Below are 26,206 nucleotides of genomic sequence, written 5' to 3' on the forward strand. Positions count from 1 at the left end.
TGCTCGGGGTCTGTGGACGACTTCTAGTGAGCAAGTGTAATTTCTTTGCTCCAGATCACAAGGTGGCGATAACGCACATTGTGCGTTGGATTACCATTCCGCCATAACAAACATCAGAAGAAGAAGAACAGAAGAACCCAATCAGCGACTCCTCTCAGTTTGAACGTGAAGCGGTTTAATATTGTGTTGCTTTTACAGAAGTTATAACGTTATTTAAATAATCTCTGGAAGGGATCTGCATGTCGAAAACACGATCGCAAGGTAAACTGTTAACATTAAACATAACGCTTTTATTTTTTTAATTATCTGAATAATTGACGGTAACTGAACGTTTAGACTAACGTTAGCTACAGTGCTGTTTTTACCAACTAAGTTACAAAACGTTTCTAATGTAACGTTAGGGCATTGTATTAAAGATGTGTACATTTGAAAACTGCGAAATGCCACTGTTTTTCACTATGTTCTCTTCATTCCTTACTTGTGTTGGTTTTTAGTGTATTATTATAGCTTAGCGTTAGTTTTTTAGTCTTGCTATACAAACTAAAGGAGTTTTTTTTACTTGACAATTCTTTAGGGTTTGGAAATTCTCTTAACGTTAACGTTTGTCAGTAAAGAATTATTTTCAGCTAACGCTATGTAACATCAATGTGAAGAGAATATAGATCTCGATCTCTAAAGATTAATATCTTGATATAGCCAAAAGACGATAAATGTCAGAAGTGTTTTTTTTTTTCAGGCAGCAATTTTAGTTATGTTATTGCAGTTTAACAAAACATTATCAGGGAGCTGTTAAGAACGGAAAACCTTTGTGTCTCAATTGCAGATTAGCAGAGCAATTAACATTACATTCGTACTTCTTACAATTTAGCGACTTACAATGTTTACTTTTTTCATTTAGTAGTTTAGCCTTTCCTAGGGACTTTTTTCCATTTTTACCACACATCTATTCCATTTTTCCTATTGAACTAAATTGTCAAACCCATGTCCACCCAAGAGTTTTATTTAATAAACGATTATTTTTATTTTGATCTTTGTAGTAAACGTCCAAGATGAACGCAAGAGGAAAAAACGGGCCGGTATTTATCAAGACATACAGTAAACGAATGCGAAAGTTGGAGCCTTGGATCTCCCCTGACCTAAGAAAAGCGGCTTTCTCTTTTTCAAGCACTTTTTCATCAGATCAGTCGATACAAGAGACCCCAAAGCCCAAGAAAAGGTAAAATGTACTAATTAAAACATTATATATGAATGTATATATATCATATAATTTATTATATATGTATTTTTTTTGCTAGAAAAAGCTTTTGACTGTTGAAAAGCAGGTGGTTATGATTCACTATATCAGATTCACACATCCATTTCTTTGTTCCAAGGAAAATAAAAGAAACTTCCTCCCGCACTGCTAAGACCAAAGTGATGGCTGCCATAAAGGAAAATAAAAGTGATGAAGAAAACTATTCACCATCCTTACCTTCCAGGTCAGGACTGTATTGAAATAATATAACATATATTAAAACACTTCAGAACAGATATTTAGCACTTTGCTTGAAGCCCTTTGAATCAGGGGTATCAAACTCAATTCCTGGAGGGTCGCAGCCCTGTGGAGTTAAGTTCCAGCCCTGCTTCAATACACCTATTTGTAGGTATCAACAAGCCTAACGCGCTCAATCAGTTTACTTGGGTGTGTTTAATTATGGTTGGAACTAAACTGTGGTAAGCTGCGGCCCTCCAGGAACTGAGTTTGACACTTGTGCTTTAAACTCTAAAAGCCGTTATTACTCATGTTACAGAACAGCTGTTATATTTACCTTCAGTGTTTGCTCATTTGTCTGTGTTATTATAGAAAGAAGATACATGCAAAACCCTCAGTAAAGACTACAGCCATGAGAAAGCCTCGAACCACAAAGAGGGCAAAAAAAAGTACACAATTAAATCTCAGCAGCAGTGAAAATGATGACGACTCCATTATGATAAACCATGTCAGTTCCAAAACTGCTGCTAATGAATGTGCTGGGTAAGTCCTCTAATGCAGTACAAATAATAAATCTGTAAACCATTTCTGCTATGTAAATTCATAAACTGATGTTTTGTCTATTTAGTAATGACAAGAAAGTTTTAAATCCTCCTTATTTGGGCAAGTTTGTCACAAGTCGCAGAAGACCACTGCCACCCATCCAAACCAAGCAAATTGTAAGTAATTATGCTACTGTCTTCTCTGTTGCTGTAAAGTGATGTGCATTATTTTCCACACATAACAACTATATGGAAAAACAGCCTTGTTTTAAAACTTATAGTTTCACTTTATCTGGAAAAAAAGGCGTGACTTGTATTTAACCTAGGGATGCTCAAAATAATCGATTAACCGTTAACCGAAAGGGTGCGTTTGTGACCGATTAAGGCTATCAGTTAAACGATAAAAATATTATTTTATATATTTTTATTTTGACTGCATAAGGGGCCGATTGAATGCGCCTTTGCGTTAAGAGGGGCATCTTTTGCACGCGGCTCATCCCAGAGCAGCAGTTTGTGTTGTCAAGACAACTACAGAGCTACATTACCCTTTCAAAACATTCAGTTATTGTTGTTGTTGTTGTTTTTAATAGCGGATTATGATCACACCAAACGTATTAAAAGGTAAGTGGATTATAACAGCGCAAACTTTTCTGTTACCGTATTGACCTCATTCTAAAATGCGGAAGTGCGCCTGTTTTCGCGATTGTCTTAGAACTTCCGATTCAGTCGCCTATGGGAGAAATGACTAGGAATAATAAACGGCAGAAAATGGCCAAACTACTTGCTCAACAAACAAATGTTTGCATGACTACACAGACCAAGTAGCATAATATAATAAGAAAGTATTAAATTGCAAAATCAAGCAGCGTAACGAGCAGTTGTTAACGTCAAAAAATGAATGGAAGTGAATGTGACCGGAAGTCGCGAGACAAAAAGATTCAAATGGCAGCGCCCACTCGTCAGCTGAGAATAAGGTGAATAGTGCTGTGCGCTGTCTGTTTAATCCTTTGGGGTTACATGCTGACTGACTGACAGGTGCGCGATGCGTGAGGTCAGCAAACACGCAGAAGCTTTCAGTTAAGATGAACACAGTTTCTATAGTTATACTTTATTTAAAGATAAAGTATGACTCTGTATGTCTCTGTAATCACTCTATCTTGTTGTAGTTTATAGCCGTTTCGCTTTACTTCAGGATGCATTAATGCCGGTCTAATCGCTGTTTTAAGTTATCCAGAGCTGGATGAATGTACAAATCCTGAATATCACAATATTATTAAATATTACAATTGTAACAACATAGACAGCAACACTTTTGCACAATCAATACCCAGCTGATTCAGTCATTTCATAAGAGGAGCGCGCTTCTTCTCTTCTTTTTTCCTTGTCAACATATAAAGGCAGGTGCGCCTCGCGTTTTTGGAATGAAAAAAAAACACGTTAGCTGTGGTCGGCCACTTGTTCAACTGCAAGACATACTTAACTTTGCGGGACGATAACGTATAACCCGTGCTTACAGACACATTTGCCAAAGAAGCAAAATGGAAGAAGAATATTGCTGTTTGAAACAGACGTGTTGATGCCAAAAAAATCGTTGATGTTGACCTGGATCTGCGTCATAAATGCAACAATTAGGCTTTACCTTTTATTTTACAGCTTATAAAGCATGTACGCAGATTAATGCAATATCATATTTAAACAACACAACTGTTTACAAAAAGTCAACATATGCGTGCGTTGTTGTCTTTTCATCACGCAGTGCGCGCACTTGAACCGTGAGGGAGAGAAAGGAAACCATACATCAGGACATATTCTTTAAAATAATGATTTCTATTAAAAATGTAAAAAGGTTTTGTGATTATAATAATAACAGCGGGGCATTAAATAAATGCATATTTTCCGTGGAGAGAGCGATTTGAGGAAGTCTGCTATTTTTATTTGACGGAAGAAAAAAAACATATGATTGGAAAAAAAACAGCCTATGCCGGTTATTAAAAAGAATCAGTCAGTATTTTCGTTTTGTAATATAACTTAATTATGTAAGTGAAAAAAATTTAGGGCAGTCCTATTTATTTTATTTAGTTTATTCTGTTCTTCTGTGCTAAACACTGCAGGTGCGTGAAAATGCTCTGTTGTTTTGTTCTGTTATTAATATGCTAGCATATAAAAATAAATCAGTATTTTATGCAATATTTAATTTGTCGGACACAAAATAGTCACGTCAATTTGTTTAATATAAAATTAATAGTAATCTGACCAGTTAACCAGTAATAACCGATTAATGAGCGGCGGTTGTCGGTTAGCAAAAATAACCGAAATGAGCATCCCTAATTTAACCCAATCGATCAAAATTAAAATAGGCTAATTATTTTAACCAGTATCATCTGCAAAAATACTGATTGGAGCATTGATACTAGAATAGAAAATACTGGACGATTTTCGTTGAAATATTTTCCTTTGTTCTAGGCTGTTCTTCACCACACATTAAATTCATCTGATGATTTCCTCCCTTCATCCTTCCAAAACAAGCGCAGGAAGACTGTGTGCATGAAAAACTATGACTCAAATAAACATGCTGCTCGCAAATGCTTACAGAACCGTGTGCCTCTGGCTGAGGTATCTTTTAATGACAGCGATGACCAGCATCTCCCAAGTAAATGTCCCCTTCTGTCCAGCACCCCTTCTGTAGTCTGCAGACAGCTGAAAAACCTACCAGAGCCCTCCATCAGTGAGATCTCCTCCCTTAGCTTTGATGAATCTGGACAACCTGCCGAAAACAACAACAATTCTAATGGTTTGGACTATGTCAAAGAATGCGATATCATTCCACAGGCAAACACTAAGCAACAGCTCCAAAACCCAGGTGTCTCTTCTGAGAGAGTCATAGAACTGAAAGAGGGAGAAAAGGATGTAACTGAGAAAAGGAAAGATGATTATAGAGAGATGGTTCAACATAAAAGAGGATTCTCAGTGGCCATGTCTGCTCAGACACACACAGGTTTTGGTTGTGTGTCACCACAGTCACAACTACAATCTTTAGAAGAAGAGTTAAAAGAGAGGCAAGTAAAGGTTTATTATTTAAAAAACCAAATGGGTGGAAAACTGGTTTTACAAACTTATAAAAGATACTCTCTGAAACAAGTTATAGCAAATACGTGGTATGTATATAGATATACAAGACCACTGCTAATTCTTCTGATTTCAACTGAGTGTGGGTGTGTTAAATGCCATTTAGAAATACCATACATAAGCATAAAAAACATAGGCTTAATCTATTGTTTACAAATAATTTCAAGACTGTGTGATCAAAAAAAAACTTAATGCGGCAGCTTTTACAACTGTTAGCCTTAAACAAATTGTAGCTGAGAGCAAAAACACTCATTGACAAATATTAAAAAATGTAAATCTCATTTAAAAAGTTAGTTACTACTTGGACATGAAGAACTTAATAGCTGAGGCGTTCGCAGCATTTTTCTATTTCATTATTTCTATAGAGACAGAGCATGTTACCCTATTTTTCAGCTATTTGGTAGCATAAGTTTATGACGATTTTAAAGGGAAGTGACTGCTTTTAAAGCAAAATAAATACTTTGTTACTGACATTTAACAGGGTTCCCAAGAGTCATGGAATTTCAAGATTATCATGGAATTTTAAAAAGCCATTCTAGTCATCGAAAGTCAGGGATTTTATATGTAGATATATTTTTTTAGTTTAAGTCATGGAATATCAGCAACATAAAGTGTCTGATTTGGTAGTGAATTGTCTAAATTTACAGTAATAGTTTGGCCTTTTGTTTTGTTGTGAAAATATACACATCTTGATTTTTTTTAAATTACTTTTTGACCTCAATAACCATTTGTAATAGGAAACTGAAACAAAGAGCCTCATATTTGATACATGAATGACTCTTAATGGTCAAAACAACAAAACTGTAAAAAAAATTTGCAACAGCATTAGACATATCATGTTCATTTCTAATAAAAGGAACATAACCTTGTTCAAATAGGCTTTTGCTGAATGGGCATTATGATAATGTCACAAACCATGTCTAAAGTAAGTCACACACTGCTGTGCTGTGTATGACAAATCAGGGTAACACACACCAGATAAACACTTTCTATATGCAAATACAATGTTATTTATTATAAAACAATGCAGATGGCACATAATTAATTCAAACATTGTCCTTTGTATACAAATGAAATTTGTGGCAATTAAATGGACAAATGTTCATATTTTAAAGACATAGCAGGGGGAAATGGAAGTTAGTGCAGTGCCTGTCCAGACTCCCTTTATGTAGTATATCCAACAGGCACTGAAGAGCACTGATTTGTACAGAAATTTTGTAATGGAAAGACAGTTCATCGGTTGCACTTGGGCTTGCTGACAGGAATTTAAAAGTCCATGTGCATATGTAACCCATTGCAAGACTGGGAACCCTGTTTAAACATTTTGATGATCTTATAATTATTTTTGAATGTGGAATGCTGTAACATTATAGAATACCAAGGTATGTCTAAACTGACAGGTAGTGTGTGTGTGTGTGTATGTTTATAAATGGTCAATTTTGGTTTTTAAATTAATGGCTTCCTGTTCATTTTTTTCTATTTTGATTTTATATAGGTGTCACAAAGTGGAGACGGCTGTAATGCTCAAAAAAATTAACATCTCAGACCATTCATCACTGCTGGGCTGCAGCAAGAAACAGGAAGAGAGGACTGCTTTAAACTCTTTGGAGTCGATCATGCCGGCAGAAATTCTGAACAGCCAAACTTATGTAACTGTATCATCCAGCTGCTCTACACCATCGAAAGCATCCATCTATTTCTCTTCCTCTAAATCACTCTCCCCTTCCCATTTACCAGAAGCAAACCAGTCTCTTATTGAACGTCTTAAGGCTGAATGTCTGTTATCATCCCTTGCTGTCTGCATTCCTCGTCTTGACTTGGGCATGTATTCTTTTATTCCACATGGAGTGACAAAAGCACCCTGCACTGACAAGGACTCTGCCACTTCCCCAACTTTAAAGAAGGCAGAGCATGTTATGCCAGACAGTCCAATTAATCACAGGACTCCTGGTAATTTGAAAGCGGTTGTCCAACACTTGTTTCTACCACTTCAACTACCTACGGTCTCTCCACCTGCCTCTGTAGCTAATAGCAAAACACGACCGCCTGTTGTGACTAAAGAACGCGCTGGTACTGGCACGGGTCGTAAAGTTTGTGTGAGTGGACTGAATGTTAGCCGGTGGTCTAAGAAGGGTGCTGGAGAATTCCAAGACAAAAGAAGGAAAAGGGAAGGCCGAACAAAGGCTGCTTCAGGAGACTACAGTTCATGGGGCAGTATGTTGTCTACTGGAGCAGACACCTTTGTAAAGGTTGGTTACTATATTTTTGCAATATTTACACCTTTTTTTAAGTAATTGCAAATGTTTTATCTAATTTATAACCTGGTTGTGTTTATATATATTTGTAAAAAAGGAAGTAATCTATTTTATAGTTTATTTTTATTGTGCCATAACATGTTTAGTTACATGTGCTAAGGGCCAATGTTCCGGCTTTTTGATCTACCTGTGGAAGCATGGTAATGGATTTTGTTTGAAAAGCACTTCATTTTGATCTTCCTGACTTTTAAACATAATTCACCAACAAAATATGTATCAAGATTAAGATGTGAATGATTTTAGAAAATGTAAAACATTTGTTACTAAAAATAAAAATCTTTTAACAAAAAATACATGAAGTGCATACAATTTGTCACACAAAAACGTTTAAATTAAAGAAATAATATAAGTTCTATTCCAGACCAACATCTGGCAACCAAGCAAAAGCTTATTGATATAGTAGAAAGATTGAGAGTAACCCCATTACAGAAAATTGGCTGTGCTGTGGCCACTTGTGAAAAAAAATATTGTTTTGTAAAAGAAATTGATTGTAACTGAAATGTGGTGTCTGTGAATTCATGCAGGAATCCGCATGTGGCATGGTGCAGGGCACCAGTGGGATGAGTCTGGCTGTGACACCTCTCAGACTTGAGCAAATGAATCTCTCTTCTTTTCTGGCCAACTTCACTCCTGACAATCTCACAACACACTCCTGGGGCAGACTAAAGGCAGCACTTTCCCTGCATAAGAAAAAAACTGGTATGTTATTATTTAGAAACTTATTTGCACTCAGCAGAGATGAACAAATCTTTTATTGTTGCACAAAACTAACCAAATTTTGAAGAGACGTTATGGACAATATTTGGTCTGATCTGTTATAAAAAATATAAATAGTGTATGCTTTAAAGGTGTTGTACGTACGTTTATTATTCATCTAACCATAATATGCTTGCAGATATTTAGGAAATATGCTAAGTAAACATACTTGTTTATTTGAAAAACAATGCTAAAGTCATACTAATGCTAGACAATACAACTCTCCTTTAAAACTACGCATTCCATGTCTGTCTTTTAGTCTTTATAACTCGCCCATTGCCAGATTACCCAATTATATTTTAGCACCTCGGGTTGCCTTGGTGGAAAACAGCGAACTTCATTTCAGGCCTTGTTTACACTAATACATTTTTGTTTTAAAAAAACACATAAGTTTTGCTGCAGTTAAGCGTATTTGTCCACACAACACCAGAGTTTTTGAGCGCCGAAAACTGAGCTTTTTCAAATTGCTGAAGAGGCTGTTTCCATTTTAAAATGCTGCTGCTCCGTGTCAGTTTTGTCAGTTTGTTAGATGGGGGAAAACTGAGAAATCTGATAGAGACATTTATTTGCCTGTCTGAAATGGGGCAATTTCCTCAATATTATGTAGCCTCAACAGAGTTTAGTCTTGCATCCTCTTGTAAGTTCAGACTTCGCAAATTTAATATGGAAAACAAACTCCTGGAGAAACGTTGGATGAATCTTCAAAGGGAACAATGTAGTTTGTATCCTCATTCACATCACCCTGGCTATGTTGTTTCACTTTCTTAACAATACAATAGGGATGTAACAATTTTGTAAAAACCGTCATACCACAATAGTAATTTTTTTCAATATAACCTTAGGCGCATGACTCAATAAAACTACATTTCTGAGAAAAGTTTGCTTAGGCCAGGGGTCGGCAACCCAAAATGTTGAAAGAGCCATATTGGACCAAAAAAAACAAAAACAAATATGTCTGGAGCCGCAAAAAATTAAAAGCCTTATAAGCCTTATAATTATGGCTACACATGCTGTATGTATTTATATTAGCTATATTAGCCTACTATAAAAATTACTTCATTGGCTACAAATACATACTGAGCCTTCATGATTAAATGTTCATTTCCCTGCAGTGCATCCTGTAGAGAATGACGCGCCACGTGACTACTCTGTTGTACGATGCCGTCTCAAGTTTAACTTAATTACAGTATATTAATGAATTGTTTAATGATCAAGTTTAACTTCATTACAATATTAATGCATTATGTTTAATGATCAAGTTTAACTTCATTACAATATTAATGCATTATGTTTAATGTTCAAGTTTAACTTCATTACAATATTAATGCATTATGTTTAATGATCAAGTTTAACTTCATTACAATATTAATGCATTATGTTAAATTATCAAGTTTAACTTCATTACAATATTAATGCATTATGTTTAATTATCAAGTTTAACTTCATTACAATATTAATGCATTATGTTTAATTATCAAGTTTAACTTCATTACAATATTAATGCATTATGTTTAATTATCAAGTTTAACTTCATTACAATATTAATGAATTGTTTAATGATCAAGTTTAACTTCATTACAATATTAATGCATTATGTTTAATTATCAAGTTTAACTTCCTTACAATATTAATGCATTATGTTTAATTATCAAGTTTAACTTCATTACAATATTAATGCATTATGTTTAATTATCAAGTTTAACTTCATTACAATATTAATGAATTGTTTAATGATCAAGTTTAACTTCATTACAATATTAATGCATTATGTTTAATGATCAAGTTTAACTTCATTACAATATTAATGCATTATGTTTAATGATCAAGTTTAACTTCATTACAATATTAATGCATTATGTTTAATTATCAAGTTTAACTTCATTACAATATTAATGCATTATGTTTAATTATTAAGTTTAACTTCATTACAATATTAATGCATTATGCTTAATGATCAAGTTTAACTTCATTACAATATTAATGCATTATGTTTAATGATCAAGTTTAACTTCATTACAATATTAATGCATTATGTTTAATGATCAAGTTTAACTTCATTACAATATTAATGAATTATGTTTAATGATCAAGTTTAACTTCATTACAATATTAATGAATTATGTTTAATGATCAAGTTTAACTTCATTACAATATTAATGAATTATGTTTAATGATCAAGTTTAACTTCATTACAATATTAATGCATTATGTTTAATGTTCAAGTTTAACTTCATTACAATATTAATGAATTATGTTTAATGATCAAGTTTAACTTCATTACAATATTAATGCATTATGTTAAATTATCAAGTTTAACTTCATTACAATATTAATGCATTATGTTTAATTATCAAGTTTAACTTCATTACAATATTAATGAATTATGTTTAATGATCAAGTTTAACTTCATTACAATATTAATGAATTATGTTTAATGTTCAAGTTTAACTTCATTACAATATTAATGAATTATGTTTAATGATCAAGTTTAACTTCATTACAATATTATTGCATTATGTTTTGCTTTGATGAAATTAAAGAAATGCAATAAAGAAATCAGATTTTTTAATGTTTTTTTTATTTTGAGGATTCAAAAAACAACATCAAAATGAAGGTGCACAACGTGCCCCTTATCTGGGCAACAAACAGTGCAATAAAACGCAGCCTGCCATTTCCATTTCAAGATCAGCTCGAGTCATTCCTGGGAATGTGCTCAACAAGGAAGGGTCAATCTCCAGGGGTGTGTGTCAAGGAAAGACAGTCTCGTTTTTTCCTTTCGCAACTCGCAAAATCTGCTCCCAAATGCAGTTTGCATATCAACGATCGCACCTTGTAAATAATCAACGTTGAGTGAGTGATCGGGATGGGCTTCTTTGAATTCTCTCAGGGAGGGAAAATGAGAAAGCGTGCCCCGCTGTACATCTTTGGCAAAGACAACTTGCGCTCCATGGCGCATCACACAGCCGCCGGTTTGTTTACAACAGCTACCTGCCTGGCATCCCGCCCTGCTGATAGAAACGTGTGTCGCAGCCTATGACGCAAATCTTCGTTGACAGAAATGTTGAAATTAAATATTCTACACACTTTTACAGCATTGGAAAACGTTAAGATTGTTTGTCCTCCTATAGAAACCATATTAAAACAAAAAATATATTTACCTCCCTCATCGTTTTCCATTTTCAAACATTTTTTGAAAAAGTTCCAGGGAGCCACTAGGGCAGCGCTAAAGAGCGCATGCGGCTCTAGAGCCGTGGGTTGCCGACCCCTGGCTTAGGCGAATGAAGCGAACGGGAGGTAGCAGGAACTACAATTCCCATCAGCCTAGGCGTGGCCATCATCCTTTGCGGTCTGTTGTCACTACAGATCCAGTAATGCGGAAATGGAATGTATTGCAAGTAGCGGGGAAGAAAAAGAGCTAGAAATGATTGAACCTAAAGCGGGTTTTAAATCGGATGTGTGGCAGCATTTTGGTTTCTTTCTAAAAAGATACGAAAAAGGAGAAAAGGTGACAGACAAAGAAAAAAACAGTATGCAGGTACTGCCAGACTGTGGTGAAATAACTCTGGGAATACGACTAAAAACAGTCATGGGGATTGCAGACTTGTTACTACAGCACACTTGTTAGATTAATGCAGACATTGATTTGTACCGCAAAGAGACCTCTATCTTACTCATGGCTTTGTTTTTCCTGTAAATTATTCAATAAATACCGTACCGTGCCATTCATACTGAGGTATTATCGTACCGTGAAATTCTGATACCGTTACATCCCTACAATACAATGAAAATGTGATATAAAGAACTGCCTATTTACATTTTAATATTAGCAACTTAACAGACACCAAAAATGTTGAGGCGTTGTGTAGCTACATATTTATATGACCATCATCTTCTCTTTATGCGTATTTATAACAAAACGGGCCTATAACATTACCGCCTCCTTTAATTTTCTTTGAAAATATGAAACATATCCTTTCTTTTGCAGAATATCAGTTTTAATAATCAACAATGGTCATTGTAAAAGTATACCATACAGTAAGTTTATACATTATAGGAAATAAATGCAAGCAATCAGTCAATATCCTGAATCTGTGTCTGTGGCTAAATTATTTAATTTATTAACCTAACTTATCTTTGCGCTCAGCCAAAACACATTTCCTGGGAACAAGTAATAGATTCAAAAGACAAAAGTTGGGGAATATGTAGTTAGATATAGACAACAAGATAAATTAAATATCACATTTAACAAATATAGTGAGATTAGATACAGCGGTAGATCTTTGATGAACAGGCTGGTGTGAACAGCTCTCATCGCTGCAGTGCATGCCAGAGTATGTTCGTGGTCACGTGTTGTGTGTTTTTGCGCATTATAGTGTGGATGGAAAGTTGTTTCCATCCATTGTTGAAATGCTGGGGGAAATGCCAGCGTGGAAGCGGATCCTTTTCATTCTAAAACGCTGTTTAAAACTAAAACCTATTAGTGTAAATGGGGCCTCAGTCTTGAAGGCTGCATCAGTGTATGCAGGTGACCGTGAGATAGCAGCAGCCTCCGAAATGAGTTTTAATTGGCAAAAAATATAATTATTGCAAACATAAACATTAGCAGAGTAGCTTGCATTGTAACACTGTGTCTTAACAACATGCAACATATCAAGATTTGCAGTGGTAAGCAATTTGTCTGTCCGCTTCAGATGCAACATGACAGAAATATTTAAATAGGGCCATTTAGAAGCATTTAGAATCTAATTAATACTTATCAAACCTTTTTTTTAACATTAATAAAAGTACATGTTGAGTGGCTGATATTTGTAGGTTTGCATCGAGGCAGCTCTAAAGTTCAATTTTGAAGTATATATGAGAGAAATTGCGTTCAGTATTGCAATACTCTGCTGCAGTTAGTATGGTAATAAATGTCACCTAAAATAGGGCTGTTCGATTTTGGGAAAAATCATAATTACGATTATTTTGGTCATAATTGTAATCACGATTAATAAAAGCGATTATCAGTTTAAGTCAAAATTATTAGCGCTCCTGAGAATATTAAAAAAAAAAAATTTCCCAAATGATGTTTAACAGAGCAAGGAATTTTAACAGTATTTCCTTTAATACTTTTTCTTCTAGGCTTATTTGTTTTATTTTAGCTAGAATAAAAGCAGGTTCAAATATTTTGAAAGCCATTTTAAGGTCAATATTATTAGCCCCCTTAAGCAATATGTTTTTGATTGTCTGCAGAAGAAACTACTGTTATACAGTGACTTGCCTAATTACTATAGTGAAGCCAATAACCTTTAAGCATGTATGTAAATTGCTACAAAATGTGTATGTATTTATGTTTTTGCAGCATTTCCCACCCCACGGCGCTTTGCTCAGTCTCACCTGAAGTCCCCTGGCATTGGATTTCCAGCAGACAACAGTCTAGACCTTTTTGCTTCGCCTTTCTGCACCCCATCCAGAATGAAAAGTTCACAGATGCTCCAGTCCACTATGAACACCCCCATGGTAAGGACTCGAGAGTTTTGCATTCTCTCTTTGTCACTAATAAACGGTTATGTACAAGTCCAGGTCAAATTCAGCTAACAATTTTTCTTTGTCTGATCCAGACTACATTTCAAGAGGATATCAGTGATGCAGAAAAGGTGTATCAGGAATGTCAGCAGAGCGGCCCACTTTCGTTTAGCGACTGCATCCCTCCTGCTCGCATGAAGCACCTCAATAAAATTGGTGAAGGGACATTTGGAGAGGTCTTCTCAACTATAAATGATTCCAATGAGAGTGTTGCTCTCAAAGTAAGTGTACAATTTAGTAGTAATATACAATGTCATTGTGAAGCATAGTAACTTGTGTCTGTCACATCACAGGATGAATACAAACTTGAATTGTGAACTTCTCTATAGATGTAAACCAAAGTCTGATTTGAAAAGCATACACAGATTCACATAAATATAATTTCTGTAGATCATCCCAGTAGAAGGCAGTCAGCAGGTAAATGGTGAACATCAGAAAACATTTGGGGAAATCCTTCATGAAATCATCATTTCCAAGTAGGACATCAGGCATTGATAAGCAAACAAATTTTACAATATGATGTTGTGTCAGTTTTCAAAATTATCTAAAATGTTCTTACAGAGAGCTGAGCAGCCTTAACCTGAAGGAGTTTAACAAGTCGGATGGTTTCATTGGACTTAACAAGTAAGTCTTATTTATTCATTCCTCTGTTTGGCTAACTCAATTGAGAAGTTAGGTGCTTGAAAGTATGAAAATGTTATATAGTGTTAAGATTGCACACATGAATACCAACATTTTTCAAAGAAAGTTTCATTTTTCTTTATGGGTGAGCTGTCAATTTACCTTTTAGCCTACATTGTGTCCGTGGATGTTATCCTGAAGCTCTGCTTAAAGCATGGGACAAGTTTGACCATCAGAAAGGGTCAGAGAACGATCGACCTGGTAAGTAAAATTATTAACAAAAAAGGTTATGGAATTCTATCTTGATATTTACTGTCCGTTAATGTTTGTACAGATTTCTTTGATGACGAACAGCTGTTTTTAATCCTGGAGTTCGAATTTGGAGGAAGTGATCTGGAAAACATGAATGGCAAGGTACGTGTGCAGATAGTTTTGTTTTATAAACGCTTCATTATGTAATGGATAATCAGTTTGGCATGTTAAAAGAATTTAATTGCACGACGTGGAAGTGAATAACCAACTGACGCATTAGCGGAGGCCTCCGCAAAGTGCATTTAAAATCCTTTAATGCACGTCATGCCGTTGCTTATTCCATGGTCATTTGCTTAGTTCTAGTCAAGTTAAAATTAGTTTTGCTCTTTATATAGCACAACATATGACTGCATTTCCATCAATTGTTCACTCTAGTTCCAATTGAATCAGCTGTGAAAGACAAAGGAAGAGGGAGCAAGGCTGAGCCTACGAGTGAGGTCATGTGTGCGCATGTAAATTCTAAACTTTCAATTTAATACTGTGAAAGCTAGCACAATTCATAATTTTCCCAATAAATAAATAAAAGTTTTATTAAAATGACCAGATCAATTAATCTAGATAATAAAATTCTAAATGGATATTTTATTTCTAACTAGGGTTGGGCGATGTCGACCAATTTGACATCGTACGATTTCTAGTTTGAAACATCACGATGGACGATGGCATTATCGTCGTAGCCAGCGTTGAATTAATTATTTATGAATAATTAATAAATTCATAACGTATGAATGTATGGATTTTGTTTTACCCATAACCAAATCATAAATAAATAAAGTAAAAAAATAGGTTACACACAAATAACCACCTGTCAATCACTTTTTTCGCAGAATTCTTGCATGAATAAAGTGATCTGTGTTGTTATAATGGTGTCAACAAACTCGGTTCCTAAAAAAGGTGCACAACCAACAGCAATCGACCAATCAACAGTATCTAAGGTTTTCGCTAAAATTACTAAGTACAAGCAATAAAGCGAAAGATAGAAGCAGTGTACTGACGCTGTGACACGTTACCTGATAGATTAAAAACAACAAGAGTCGTTAGATAGAGACAGGATTAATTAAATATCACGCTTTACAACTATAGGGAGACGCAATCCAGCGGTACATCCCTAATTAACTGTCCGAAGTGCTCTGCTGGATCTAAGAGTCAGATGCGTGCATAGCCTACACTGCGGTGCATGACAGAGCGTGTGTGTGTGTGTGGTCCAGTGGTGTGCGTTTTCAGCGTTATAGTGTGGAAGAAGGGGTTTTCAGAAAAGCTTGGTGAAACGACAGTGTGGACATGGATTGTTTTCATTCTAAAGTGCCATTTTAAAACTCCGACCTATTGTGTAAACAGGCCGTGTGTATTTAAAACGTTATTCTGTTTTAAAATGTTAACATGTATATATTCTTTTTTTTATATAAAATTTGTTTTATTATATAAAACAATAATATAGGGCATATGCACAGCTATTGTTTTTTTTTTCTTTTTTTTTTCAGTAACGTTTAATGTGACTCTTTTTCAAATTGATAGGGTTCCTTTTACAGCATCGATGTTGTAATGTAATTAAACATAATCAGTTAAATAGACTGAAGCATTCATTTAGTTGTTCGAGTGTAAAGTGAGATGAAAAGCTGCACACACCGTCAGAATCAGCAGGCAAGCGCAGAAACTCCCATTGAAAATACTGGAATAAAATAGGTATGTTTTGAAGACATCGTGTGAAAAAATGGAATTTAATGCAGTGCTTTTTTCTGTCTAAGACCTACGTTAGATCCTATATCCATCAGGCAGTAAGGATTGTTAATTATGAAAGAAATTGGATGTTAAACGCTGCGTTTTATTTTTTATTTAAATGCATATAGTCAACCAGAAGCGCTTTAACTGGGTTACTGAAAATTAAAAGTCCTTCTGCATATACCATATTGACCACTCGAATGAATCGATCACAGACTTAGCTGCATCCTTGAATAAAATAAAATTATTAAAAACACAAAGACTATGCACATTAAATAAAACATTCATAAAGCTGTATGTTATAAAAACGGAAATCACTGGTTCGGCATGTTGAGCCACCATGTCACTAAAAATAACAATGTGACTTTTGCTATTTTCCTTTAATTCCCTTGTGCAGAAGTCTCAAAATAAAATTGTTGCACCAAAGTAGGGTTAAAGTACATTGCTTTAGCATTTAATATGCTATACATGCACTGTATTTGAGCTCTCAAACTAGTTTTACAAACTCAAACAAAATCCCAAAAACAACACGTTTCTAGACAACCCTCTCTTCATGAACACATAAAGTAAATAGATATATAATAAACATTAGTCAATAAATACATGACTCACATCTGCACCAAAAATCTGCAAGTGAACACGGCAATTGTATGACCGTTGCTTCAAATAAGAATGTTCATTATGTGTCTGCGTGAGGATGGATTTTGGATAAATTGCTTGAAACTGTTGTGTTGCTTACATAATAGTTTAGTAATAATTGACAGAAAATGTCAGTAATTCAATGTTGGACTTGGAAAAAATGTGCCATCAAAGTTTTTTTGGGTTACTACAAATGTGTACAGTTGAAGTAACTATTATTAACTTTTCTTGTGAAATTGGTTGTTTAACCAAGAAGAGATTTTTTTCAACATATTAAGCATAATAGTTTTTTTTTTACCATGGTAAGAGTACATACTATTTTTTTCTACTTGTTTTGCAAGATGCTAGTATTCCATCTAAAGATCAATTTAAAGGTTTAACAAGGTGAACTAGGCAAGTTAGGTTATTAGGGAAGTCATTTGACAACTGGGGCTTGTTCTGTAGACCGCTGTAAAATGTTTCTCAAAGGTGCTAACAATATTTAAATATATATATATTTTTAAATTAATATTATTAAAAATGCTCTTATTCCAGCCAAACTAAAAAATGCATTTTTAGAAGACAAATATAGCAAATACTGTGAATTGAGAAAAATATAATATAAGTGTTAAGAATTTTGACTTTAACAGTATATTTATGTAAAAATCATTACATTTAACTTGCTGTGAAAAATGTGTGAGAACCCTGTTTTCAATGCAGTAGTCTGTATTGTCATTCCACAACAGGAATTTGGAACTGGTTATATACACACACCATATACCAAGCAGCATTTATGTACCATTTTTAACAGTACTTCTCAATTACTCCAGAAGAATCTGCAAATATGTCTGATTATTTGATAATCCAGATCATGTGCAAATAATTGAGAAATGCAACAAAATGCAGCAGGTTGTGTATGGAACACACCAAACAAACTAGCCTGACAGATGCTTATTGATGGCTAAAGCTGCCCAACAATCGACCATGGGATCAGTGTGTCCAAGGCCCAGTTGCATGAAATTGTGTTTTTAAAATGTTTTACCAAACATTTCACTGTAGTCTTATGGCAATGAGTGCTGCTGTAGTTGTTAAGGTCCCAGTATCTCATCATCTCCCATAAGCAGAAAATAACAAACTTCAAAACCCCAGTTGTTTTCATTTATTTTGCTAAAAACATCACAGAAAACCAAAAAACATAAACCAATCTCAACATAGAATGGAAGAATTCACACACAAAAACAAATACACTTCAAAGTTGCTGTAACCTATCAATCTCTCATTTGCACAAATAATTATGGAGTTTGTTTTCGAACAGTTTTATAATTGCTTTATTTTTTTAATTGTATATATTCTGAGTTCAAGTTGACTTAGTGGAGCTTTCTGGGTCCTTTAAATGTATTAAGGTGAAATGGCTGCTAAGGACTTAGATAACTAAGGAGGTTCCTTAATATTTCTTCTACTTCCCTTCTCTACTTTCATTCCGACTGACCAAAATGTATCTTTATACCTAGTGTAAACAAGGCTCTATGCTCTTGTTGCTCTAAAGCCATAAGACTTCCAATCATCTTGAAATACATTAAGATACTTTAACAAAACTTGTTTTCTTTTTTCCATTGCAATTTCATTCTGCCAAAAATTTAAGGACATGTATAAAGGATATCCATATATCCTGTAGTTTAATCCAAATTGTCTAAAGACACACAACAGCTTGAAGTTGCACTTGATGATCCCCTTTTTAGACACTTTGGGGCAGATTTACTTGCTGCTTGCGTCAGCACAAATAGTCTTTTGTTGTTAAAACAGTACTGTCTGCATTACTAGCAGCTGCTATGAAGCAACGGCTCTGAAAAGGTGTGGACACTGTTATTTTGCGCCTTTTAGATTACATCATCTAGACCAGGGGTTCCCAAACTTTTCAGCCCACGACCCCTAAAATAACAATGCCATTGACTCACGACCCCCAATATCCTCTGAGGTGGTTAAAAATACAGAAACCTTGGCGCACAAACACCAATAGACCCAAGTCTATTCTACATTTAATTTTTTAAGTGCTGTAAATGGGCCATTTACAATGGGTCTTTAATGTAATGTAATTAACCCAGGGGTCGCAATCCAATAGAACTAGTAACTATACGCTACTATAGTAACTATAAGTGACTATTTTTTTTCTCTTCAGTTGGTTATGGATGAAATAAAGTAATTCTTATGGTTTAATAAAAATAGATTTTTGAAAATCACCAGTCGGCCCTCCCTTCATTGTCCTGCAACCCCTCGGGGGGTCCCACTGATCTAGACATATTGCTTGTTAAGCAAGGTCATTTTGAATTAACTTAAAGAATTAAACTTGGATCTCAGCCGGCAGCTAGCTCTCTGCAACTCTCACATGGTCGCCCACTAAAGCTAAGCAGGGCTGCGCCCGGTCAGTACCTGGATGGGAGACCACATGGGAAAGCTAGGTTGCTGCCGGAAGTGGTGTTAGTGAGGCCAGCAGGGGGCGCCAACCTGCGGTCTGTGTGGGTCCTAATGCCCCAGTATAGTGATGGGGACGCTATACTGCTCAGTGAGCGCCGTCTTTCGGATGAGACGTTAAACCGAGGTCCCGACTCTCTGTGGTCGTTAAAAATCCCAGGATGTCCTTCGAAAAGAGTAGGGGTTTAACCCCGGCATCCTGGCCAAATCTGCCCACTGGCCTCTGTCCATCATGGCCTCCTAACCATCCCCATATTCAATTGGCTGCATCACTGTCTCCTCTCCACCAATCAGCTGGTGTGTGGTGTGCGGTCTGGCGCAAAATGGCTGCCGTCGCGTCATCCAGGTGGATGCTGCACACTGGTGGTGGATGAGGAGATTCCCCCCACTGTGTAAAGCGCTTTGAGTGCCCAGAAAAGCGCTATATAAATGTAAGGAATTATTATTATTATCTCACAACTAAAAAGTTATGCAATAACAGGTCTGCCAAACTCCTTGCAACCCTTCAGTTTGTTCACTGGTTCTTTTAAATATCTTTTCAGCTGCTCTATCTATGGTCCTAAAGACACTGATGGAAATTGTTTATATACACATAACTGCGTTATATAAATGGTTGTTGTGCTTTACCAGGGTGTAAAAAGGCAAATAGTTGAGCATGTGGGTGCTGTTGTGAAAACTTTCACCTTTGCATGTAAAAGGTGAAAATGCTTTTTTTATATAATGACCAGCTAGCTGACATTTAGTTTTATTGCAGCTATCCTCTATGGCCCAGGCCAAAAGTGTGCTACATCAAGTCACTGCATCCTTGGCTGTAGCCGAGCAAGCGCTTTGCTTTGAACACAGGTAAGTTTTGAAGATCAGGAGTAAAAGAATCAAATGTATACAAATTCTACTGTTTGTGCCATAAACATAAGCTGATGCAAATGGTGTGTACTGACATTTCAGAGATCTTCATTGGGGGAACATACTGGTGAAGAACGTCAAGCACAAGCACAACGAATTCATTCTGAATGGAACAGTTCATTGCATTGAGACACGAGGAGTTCACGTCAATATTATTGACTACTCGCTCTCACGCCTGGAAATCGGTCAGTCAAAGATGCAACTCTATTTGTTTCACTTTTTTGCCACAAATATTTATGTTTCATGTTTAAAGTATTCCAAATGTAGCACTTATTAAATATTGGAGATATTGTTTTCCAGCATTAAATGTATTCTGGATATACACTCACCAGCCACTTTATTGGTTACACCTGTAAACGAGCAGTTGAATGCAAATTTCATATCAGCCAATCACACGGCAGCAACTCAATGAATTTAAGCGTGTGGACATGGTCAAGATAATCTGCCTCAGTTCAAACCGAGCATCAGAATGGGGAAGAAAGGTGATTTAAGTTACTTTGAATGTGTCATAGTTGTTGGTGCCAGATGGGCTGGTCTGAGTAATTCATAAACTGCTGATTTACTGGGATTTTTGCGCTCAAACATTTCTAGGGTTTACAGAGAATGGTCCGAAAAAGAGAAAATATCCAGTGAGCGGCAATTCTGTGGGCGAAAATGCCTTGTAAATGTCAGAGGAGAATGGCCATACTGGTTCCAGCTGATAGAAAGGGAACAGTGACTCAAATAACCACTTGTTATAACTGAGGTATGCAGAAGAGCATCTCTGAACGTACAACACATCCAACCTTGAGGTGAATGGGCTACAGCAGCAGAAGACCACACTGGGTGCCACTCCTGTCAGCTAAGAACAGGAAACTGAGGCTACAGTTCGCACAGGCTCACCAAAATTGGACAATAGAAGATTGAAAAAAGGTTGCCTGGTCTAATTTGGATGGTAGGGTCAGAATTTGGTGTCAACAACATGAAACCATGGATCCATCGTGTTTTGCATCAACTGTTCAGGCTTGTGGTGGTGGTGTAATGGTGTGGGGGGTGTTTTCTTGGCATACTTTTGGCCCATTAGCACCAATTGAGCAGTGTCAAAGCCACAGCCTTCCTGAGTACTGTTGCTGACCATGTCCATCCCTTTATGACCACAGTGTACCCATCCAGATAGTTCAAGCAGGATAACATGCCATTTCATTAAGCATGAATGATGTCAGACTGGTTTCTTAAACATGACAATGAGTACACTGTACTCAAATGGCCTCCGCAGTCACCAGATCCTCAATCCAAAAGAGCACATTTGCGATGTGGTGGAATAGGAGATTTGCATCATGGATGTGCAGCTGACAAATCTGCAGCAACTGTGTGATGCAATCATATCAATATGGACCAAAATCTCAGGAATATTTCCAGTACCTTGTTGAATATATGCCATGAAGGATTAAAGCAGTTCTGAAGGCAAAAGGGGGTCCAAAACAGCACTAGTAATAAAGTGGCCAGTGAGGGTACACTACACTACAGGCCCTAATATCCATCAAGCAATTTAAAGATGAGCCATGTATGTCATTTCAAGCAGAATTTGACCAGGGATTTTATTTGGAGCTTGTTCAGTTTAAAACTACTTGCCAAAACAAACTTTTAATATGCTTTTACATTTTGTGTCCATTTATATATTAATCTTATTGTATTTATGTTAAACATCATTAACCGTTATGAATGCTATCCAAAAGTTATGACTATAACAAAATCACACTTTTTTTAACTGTTTAGACATGGTTTAAGTTCAGGTGATGGAGTTGAAGAAGCTGTGAACTTGATATAAATGGTAAAATGTTTGCAAACCCTTTTTTGTCTCCTCAGATGGACTGACTGTATCATGCGACATCTCTTCCGATGAGGAGTTGTTTATGGGTCAGGGAGATTATCAGTTTGAAATCTACCGTCTTATGAAGAAAGAAAACAAGTGTGTGCGCTATAGCCTCAAACTAAAATATTTTCAATATTCTTTCATTCTTAATTCTGCATTTATGATGAGTTTTCCTCTCTGTTTCAGAAACTGTTGGTCAGCGTATAATCCTCATTCCAACGTGCTGTGGCTGCACTATCTGGCTGATAAACTTTTGAGCATGAACTACAGGAACAAAACCCAGTCCAGCCAGCAGAGGACACTGAAGAGTGCCCTCAATGCTTTTAAGTCAGAGATAATGAATTATCCGTCAGCGACAGAAGCTCTTATGAAATGCAGTTTCTTTCAGTGAAACGGCTGTTTTAATTACCACAGTAAATAGACCTGTATATTTAGAATGATTAATCCAGAACAGATAGAATGTTCTACTATTTTGTACAAAATATATTTAAAAAACAAATAAAGAAAATGTGCAATCATGCAATTAAAAAAAATTAATTTATTGATACATCATCTTGACATAGTAACACTTTTGGCATAGTACGGCAAAACCAGCTATTCTTGCATTCTCTTTTAATTAGGAAAAGTTTCAGCATTCCACACCACATTTCCAGCAATCAAAACTTGGCAGTTCATTCTATAAATGAATAGATGTCCATGTTGGATTTGAAGGAGAACTGTTCAGTTTTTTTTTTTTTTTTTTAGACCTTGTATGATCGCCTTTGTGCTGGAGGCATAATGTGCAAGAAGAAAACACAAGTGATACATCAATAATGGAAGCCTCTGCACATTAACATTCTTTTTTTCAGCGCTTTGACATTCACCATCTCTGCAATCGTTGTCCTTCACTGTTCTAATGATTGGTTGAGTGCATAATCTCTTGATTTTGTAACATTAAGACATTGGGCCTGTGTGCTGCTGCTGTTGTCAAACAAGTTAAAATGAGATGCATCCTGTAGAAAAGCTTATTTGGTGTTAGCTTGCAGTTGAGAGTTATTATGCACAAAAAGGAGACTTTGGTGAGCCTGTCGTCGAAATGTTCAGTGGGACCTCAGAATGAGAAATATTTGGTGAACCACTCCTGTTTTTGAGGGTCTTGTCCATCAGGCCCTGTTTCAATAACCCTCTGCTCAGCAGGAGTCCTAAAGCACAAGATTATTACATGTTAAACATTGTCAAGGGGATAAAACAAAACAATAACATCTTTTTATTTTAATACCTTCATAAGACCAGAGGTTGTAGTGTAGTAGGCACTTATCTCTTAACCTGGTGCAACCTTTTTTTTTTTTTTTTTAAACTTGGACTTATATTGTGAGTTGTTTTAACTTTACAAATTGATCTATGTTGTTGACTTTTTTTTAAATATTTAAAATCATCAAATTCATAAAAGCTTGTTTGTATTTGAAATATCTAAAAGGTTTTAAAACGTGTACTGATTTTTTTGTGATATGATTCACCATTTAGAAGCACACAAAAAAAAAACAGGTGAGTAAACTGGTGACAAGTGCTAATCAGAAAAAAACTAAATTCAACAACAGTGTTAGGAAAAAGACTACAAAAATGGTGCAAACAAATTCCATTAACAATTCAACAGTGTGATCTGGTAATATTAAATCCAGTTAGCAACTGATAACATTTAATATAAAGGGTCTGATGTCTTTTCATTCAATTCAAGGGTTTGCTTTATCAAAGCTTTGTTTTATTAAACCAATAATAATTTGAAAACTTGCAAAATTAAATGGCAGTTTGGAGCACACTCAAAACAGGATTTCAGAAAGCAGTGTTTCTCTTCGTGCCTCTGAGGAACTCTGAGAACGAGCTGATTAGGTCTGCTGCTGATTACCTAATGTGCTGGTTGTAGTTGATTTTAAGCTGGGGCTGATGTCGCAGCTCTTGTGATGATGGACGGCTGTGTCTGACAGAGGCTCTGTGTTCAGCATGAGGGGAGGTGGGTGTGTGTGTCCTGGTTAGTGGGGTCCCTCTCCCACTCTGTTCCAGACTGGGTAATACACGCTCCATAACTGGTGAGCATTTGGCCTTGGGTGACCCCCCATCATATGAGCAGAGGTTTGGGATGCTAGCATCCTCAACTGTCTTTTTCTGTGAAAAGGAGATTCATATTACAAAATAGCATAATGCCAAAGACTTTAGACAAAAAGTGCTAACATATTTTGAATAAACTGGAGAAAGTACAATATATATATTTATACAACAGTTCTGTCTGGTTTTTGGATCTGATTGGCTGATAGCCGTGCAATATTTTGCCAGTAACATCACACAAAGGCCTCTTTACCCTTCACTGTGTATTACTCCGCCCACATACAGCCAGCAACAAGCAGAGACGCGACAGTTTGACAAATATTACTGCTGTAAAAAAAACAAAATGTACTTTTGAGGCTTTTTTTTTTTTAGCCAAGAATGTAGTTTAGATTGCAACTGTGCAGTTTATTTATAAGAATAGTGCTTATTTTAAAATATTTACAATTTCTGTGAGAGCTCGTCAGCGGCCATTAGCCTGCCATAGAGTAGACCAAAGACGGTTGATGTTTTCTATCCGCAAGATGGCGACAGAACCGCATAATAAGCCCTTACGCTTAGGAAGATTATAACAGTCTGATTTTTAACTATAGCTGGTAAAATCATTATTAAACTGGTAAGCATACCTGCCAACACTCCAGTTTTTCCTGGGAGTATCTTGTATTTCAGACCAATCTCCCACATCCATCCCGTTTGTTTTTCTTTCTTCCGGACAACTCCCGCAATTTCACCCCCCCCAGACACACACTATGGTACAGTCTGTACAGACATCAAGCTATAGAGAGTTATTAAAACACTAGCTTTAAAGTGACACTGGTAAGTAAGTAAAGGCTTTTGTTCTGACGTCAGCTGTAGATGTGAATGAATTGCGGAAGAAAGTAGTTCCTAATAAAAAGGGGTTTTTAGACTCTCCATGTTTGATTTTCTTATTTATATGCACGATTGTGCCGTCGAACTGTTGTATAAACGCAATATTACACGAGTAGCAGTGCGATATGGCTGTATATCAGCACTGGTGGAACGCAAAGGCACTCTTTAATGAATCCCAATTTTTAAATTAAAGCCAATAACCAGCTGGTAAAGTTATAAGCTCTTGGATGAAGTGTGTGTGTTTATAAAGGGTTTCAGAAGGGTCAAGGAATTTCTGTTATATGTAATTTGAAATTAGTTTATTCCAGACATTGAAAGACAGAGTTAAATATCCAAGTCATGGAATGTCGGGGATTTTCCATTGCCACTTAAAATGTTGGTTTTGCCATTAAAATTGGTTTTGTTTTTTCTATACCATATTTATGACCACTTCGAAAACTGCCTGTTAAATAAGTTTAGTTAAAAGCTTAATGTAAAGTTTATAAAACTCATTGAATTTTTTTTTCCATTCAATCATTTTCTTTTTGGCTTAGTCCCTTTATTAATCTGTGGATGCCACAGCAAAATGAACCGCCAACTTATCCAGCATATGTTTTACGCAGCGGATGCCCTTCCAGCTGCAAATCACTTGGAAACACCCATACACTTCCATTCACACATATCGATATGGACAATTTTAGCTAACCCAATTCACCTATAGCACGTCTTTGGATTTGTGGGGGAAAGCGGAGCACCTGGAGGAAACCCACGCAAACATGGGGAGAATATGTAAACACCACACAGAAATGCCAACTGACCCAGCCAAAGCTTAAACCAGTGACCTTGTTGCTGTGAGGTGAGAGTGCTACCCACTGCGCCACCGTGCTGCCCTTTTTAAAATGTATTTATTATTTTTAATAATAAAATGTATCTGATGTAAATTATCCATTGTTGTTCTCATTGTGGCTATTAAAGTATCACAAAATAAGATTCAATTTTAACATTGTTATTA

General features: G+C 35.9%; 2 protein-coding genes across 7 annotated transcripts in view; one reads left to right on the top strand and one right to left on the bottom strand.

Annotated features, from left to right (window-relative positions):
- The first annotated feature begins 139 nt into the window (after positions 1 to 139).
- Positions 140 to 22,802, top strand: haspin (histone H3 associated protein kinase). Of its 3 annotated transcripts, XM_021474585.3 has the most exons (18): positions 140 to 261; positions 1,038 to 1,216; positions 1,374 to 1,478; positions 1,844 to 2,014; positions 2,100 to 2,190; positions 4,477 to 5,069; positions 6,635 to 7,388; positions 7,979 to 8,153; positions 13,552 to 13,709; positions 13,811 to 13,996; positions 14,166 to 14,251; positions 14,337 to 14,399; positions 14,566 to 14,657; positions 14,731 to 14,810; positions 20,269 to 20,357; positions 20,460 to 20,602; positions 22,263 to 22,365; positions 22,456 to 22,802. In XM_021474585.3, the coding sequence occupies exons 2-18, from the start codon at positions 1,050 to 1,052 to the stop codon at positions 22,658 to 22,660; spliced, it is 3,261 nt and encodes a 1,086-aa protein (XP_021330260.3). In that variant the 5' UTR covers positions 140 to 261; positions 1,038 to 1,049; the 3' UTR covers positions 22,661 to 22,802. The 3 variants fall into 3 exon arrangements, 2 of the variants coding, with proteins under 2 accessions (XP_021330260.3, XP_073807366.1); XM_073951265.1 differs by lacking the exon at positions 4,477 to 5,069; XR_012406212.1 differs by lacking the exons at positions 13,552 to 13,709; positions 13,811 to 13,996; positions 14,166 to 14,251; ... (5 more) ...; positions 22,263 to 22,365; positions 22,456 to 22,802 and adding an exon at positions 11,485 to 11,706 and having other exon boundaries at positions 7,979 to 8,960.
- fam184b (family with sequence similarity 184 member B) overlaps positions 22,790 to 26,206 on the bottom strand; it is a 50,057-nt gene continuing 46,640 nt past the window's right edge. For 2 of the 4 annotated variants that reach the window (XM_073945228.1, XM_073945220.1), the window contains 2 exons: positions 24,152 to 24,408; positions 22,790 to 23,450 (listed from right to left, as the gene is read on the bottom strand). In XM_073945228.1, coding sequence (XP_073801329.1) covers positions 23,360 to 23,450; positions 24,152 to 24,408 — 348 coding nt within the window. In that variant the 3' untranslated portion in view covers positions 22,790 to 23,359. 4 annotated transcript variants of the gene reach the window in all.

This window comes from Danio rerio, chromosome 1 (assembly GCF_049306965.1).
Source record: "Danio rerio strain Tuebingen ecotype United States chromosome 1, GRCz12tu, whole genome shotgun sequence".
NCBI lineage: Eukaryota > Metazoa > Chordata > Actinopteri > Cypriniformes > Danionidae > Danio > Danio rerio.

Bases quoted from the DNA above. Each gene is read 5' to 3' on its own strand.
- haspin (XM_021474585.3), top strand. From the start codon at position 1,050: ATGAACGCAAGAGGAAAAAACGGGCCGGTATTTATCAAGACATACAGT. The intron at 1,479-1,843 runs GTCAGGACTGTA...GTGTTATTATAG, and splicing joins TCACCATCCTTACCTTCCAG to AAAGAAGATACATGCAAAAC. The intron at 2,015-2,099 runs GTAAGTCCTCTA...TTGTCTATTTAG, and splicing joins GCTGCTAATGAATGTGCTGG to TAATGACAAGAAAGTTTTAA.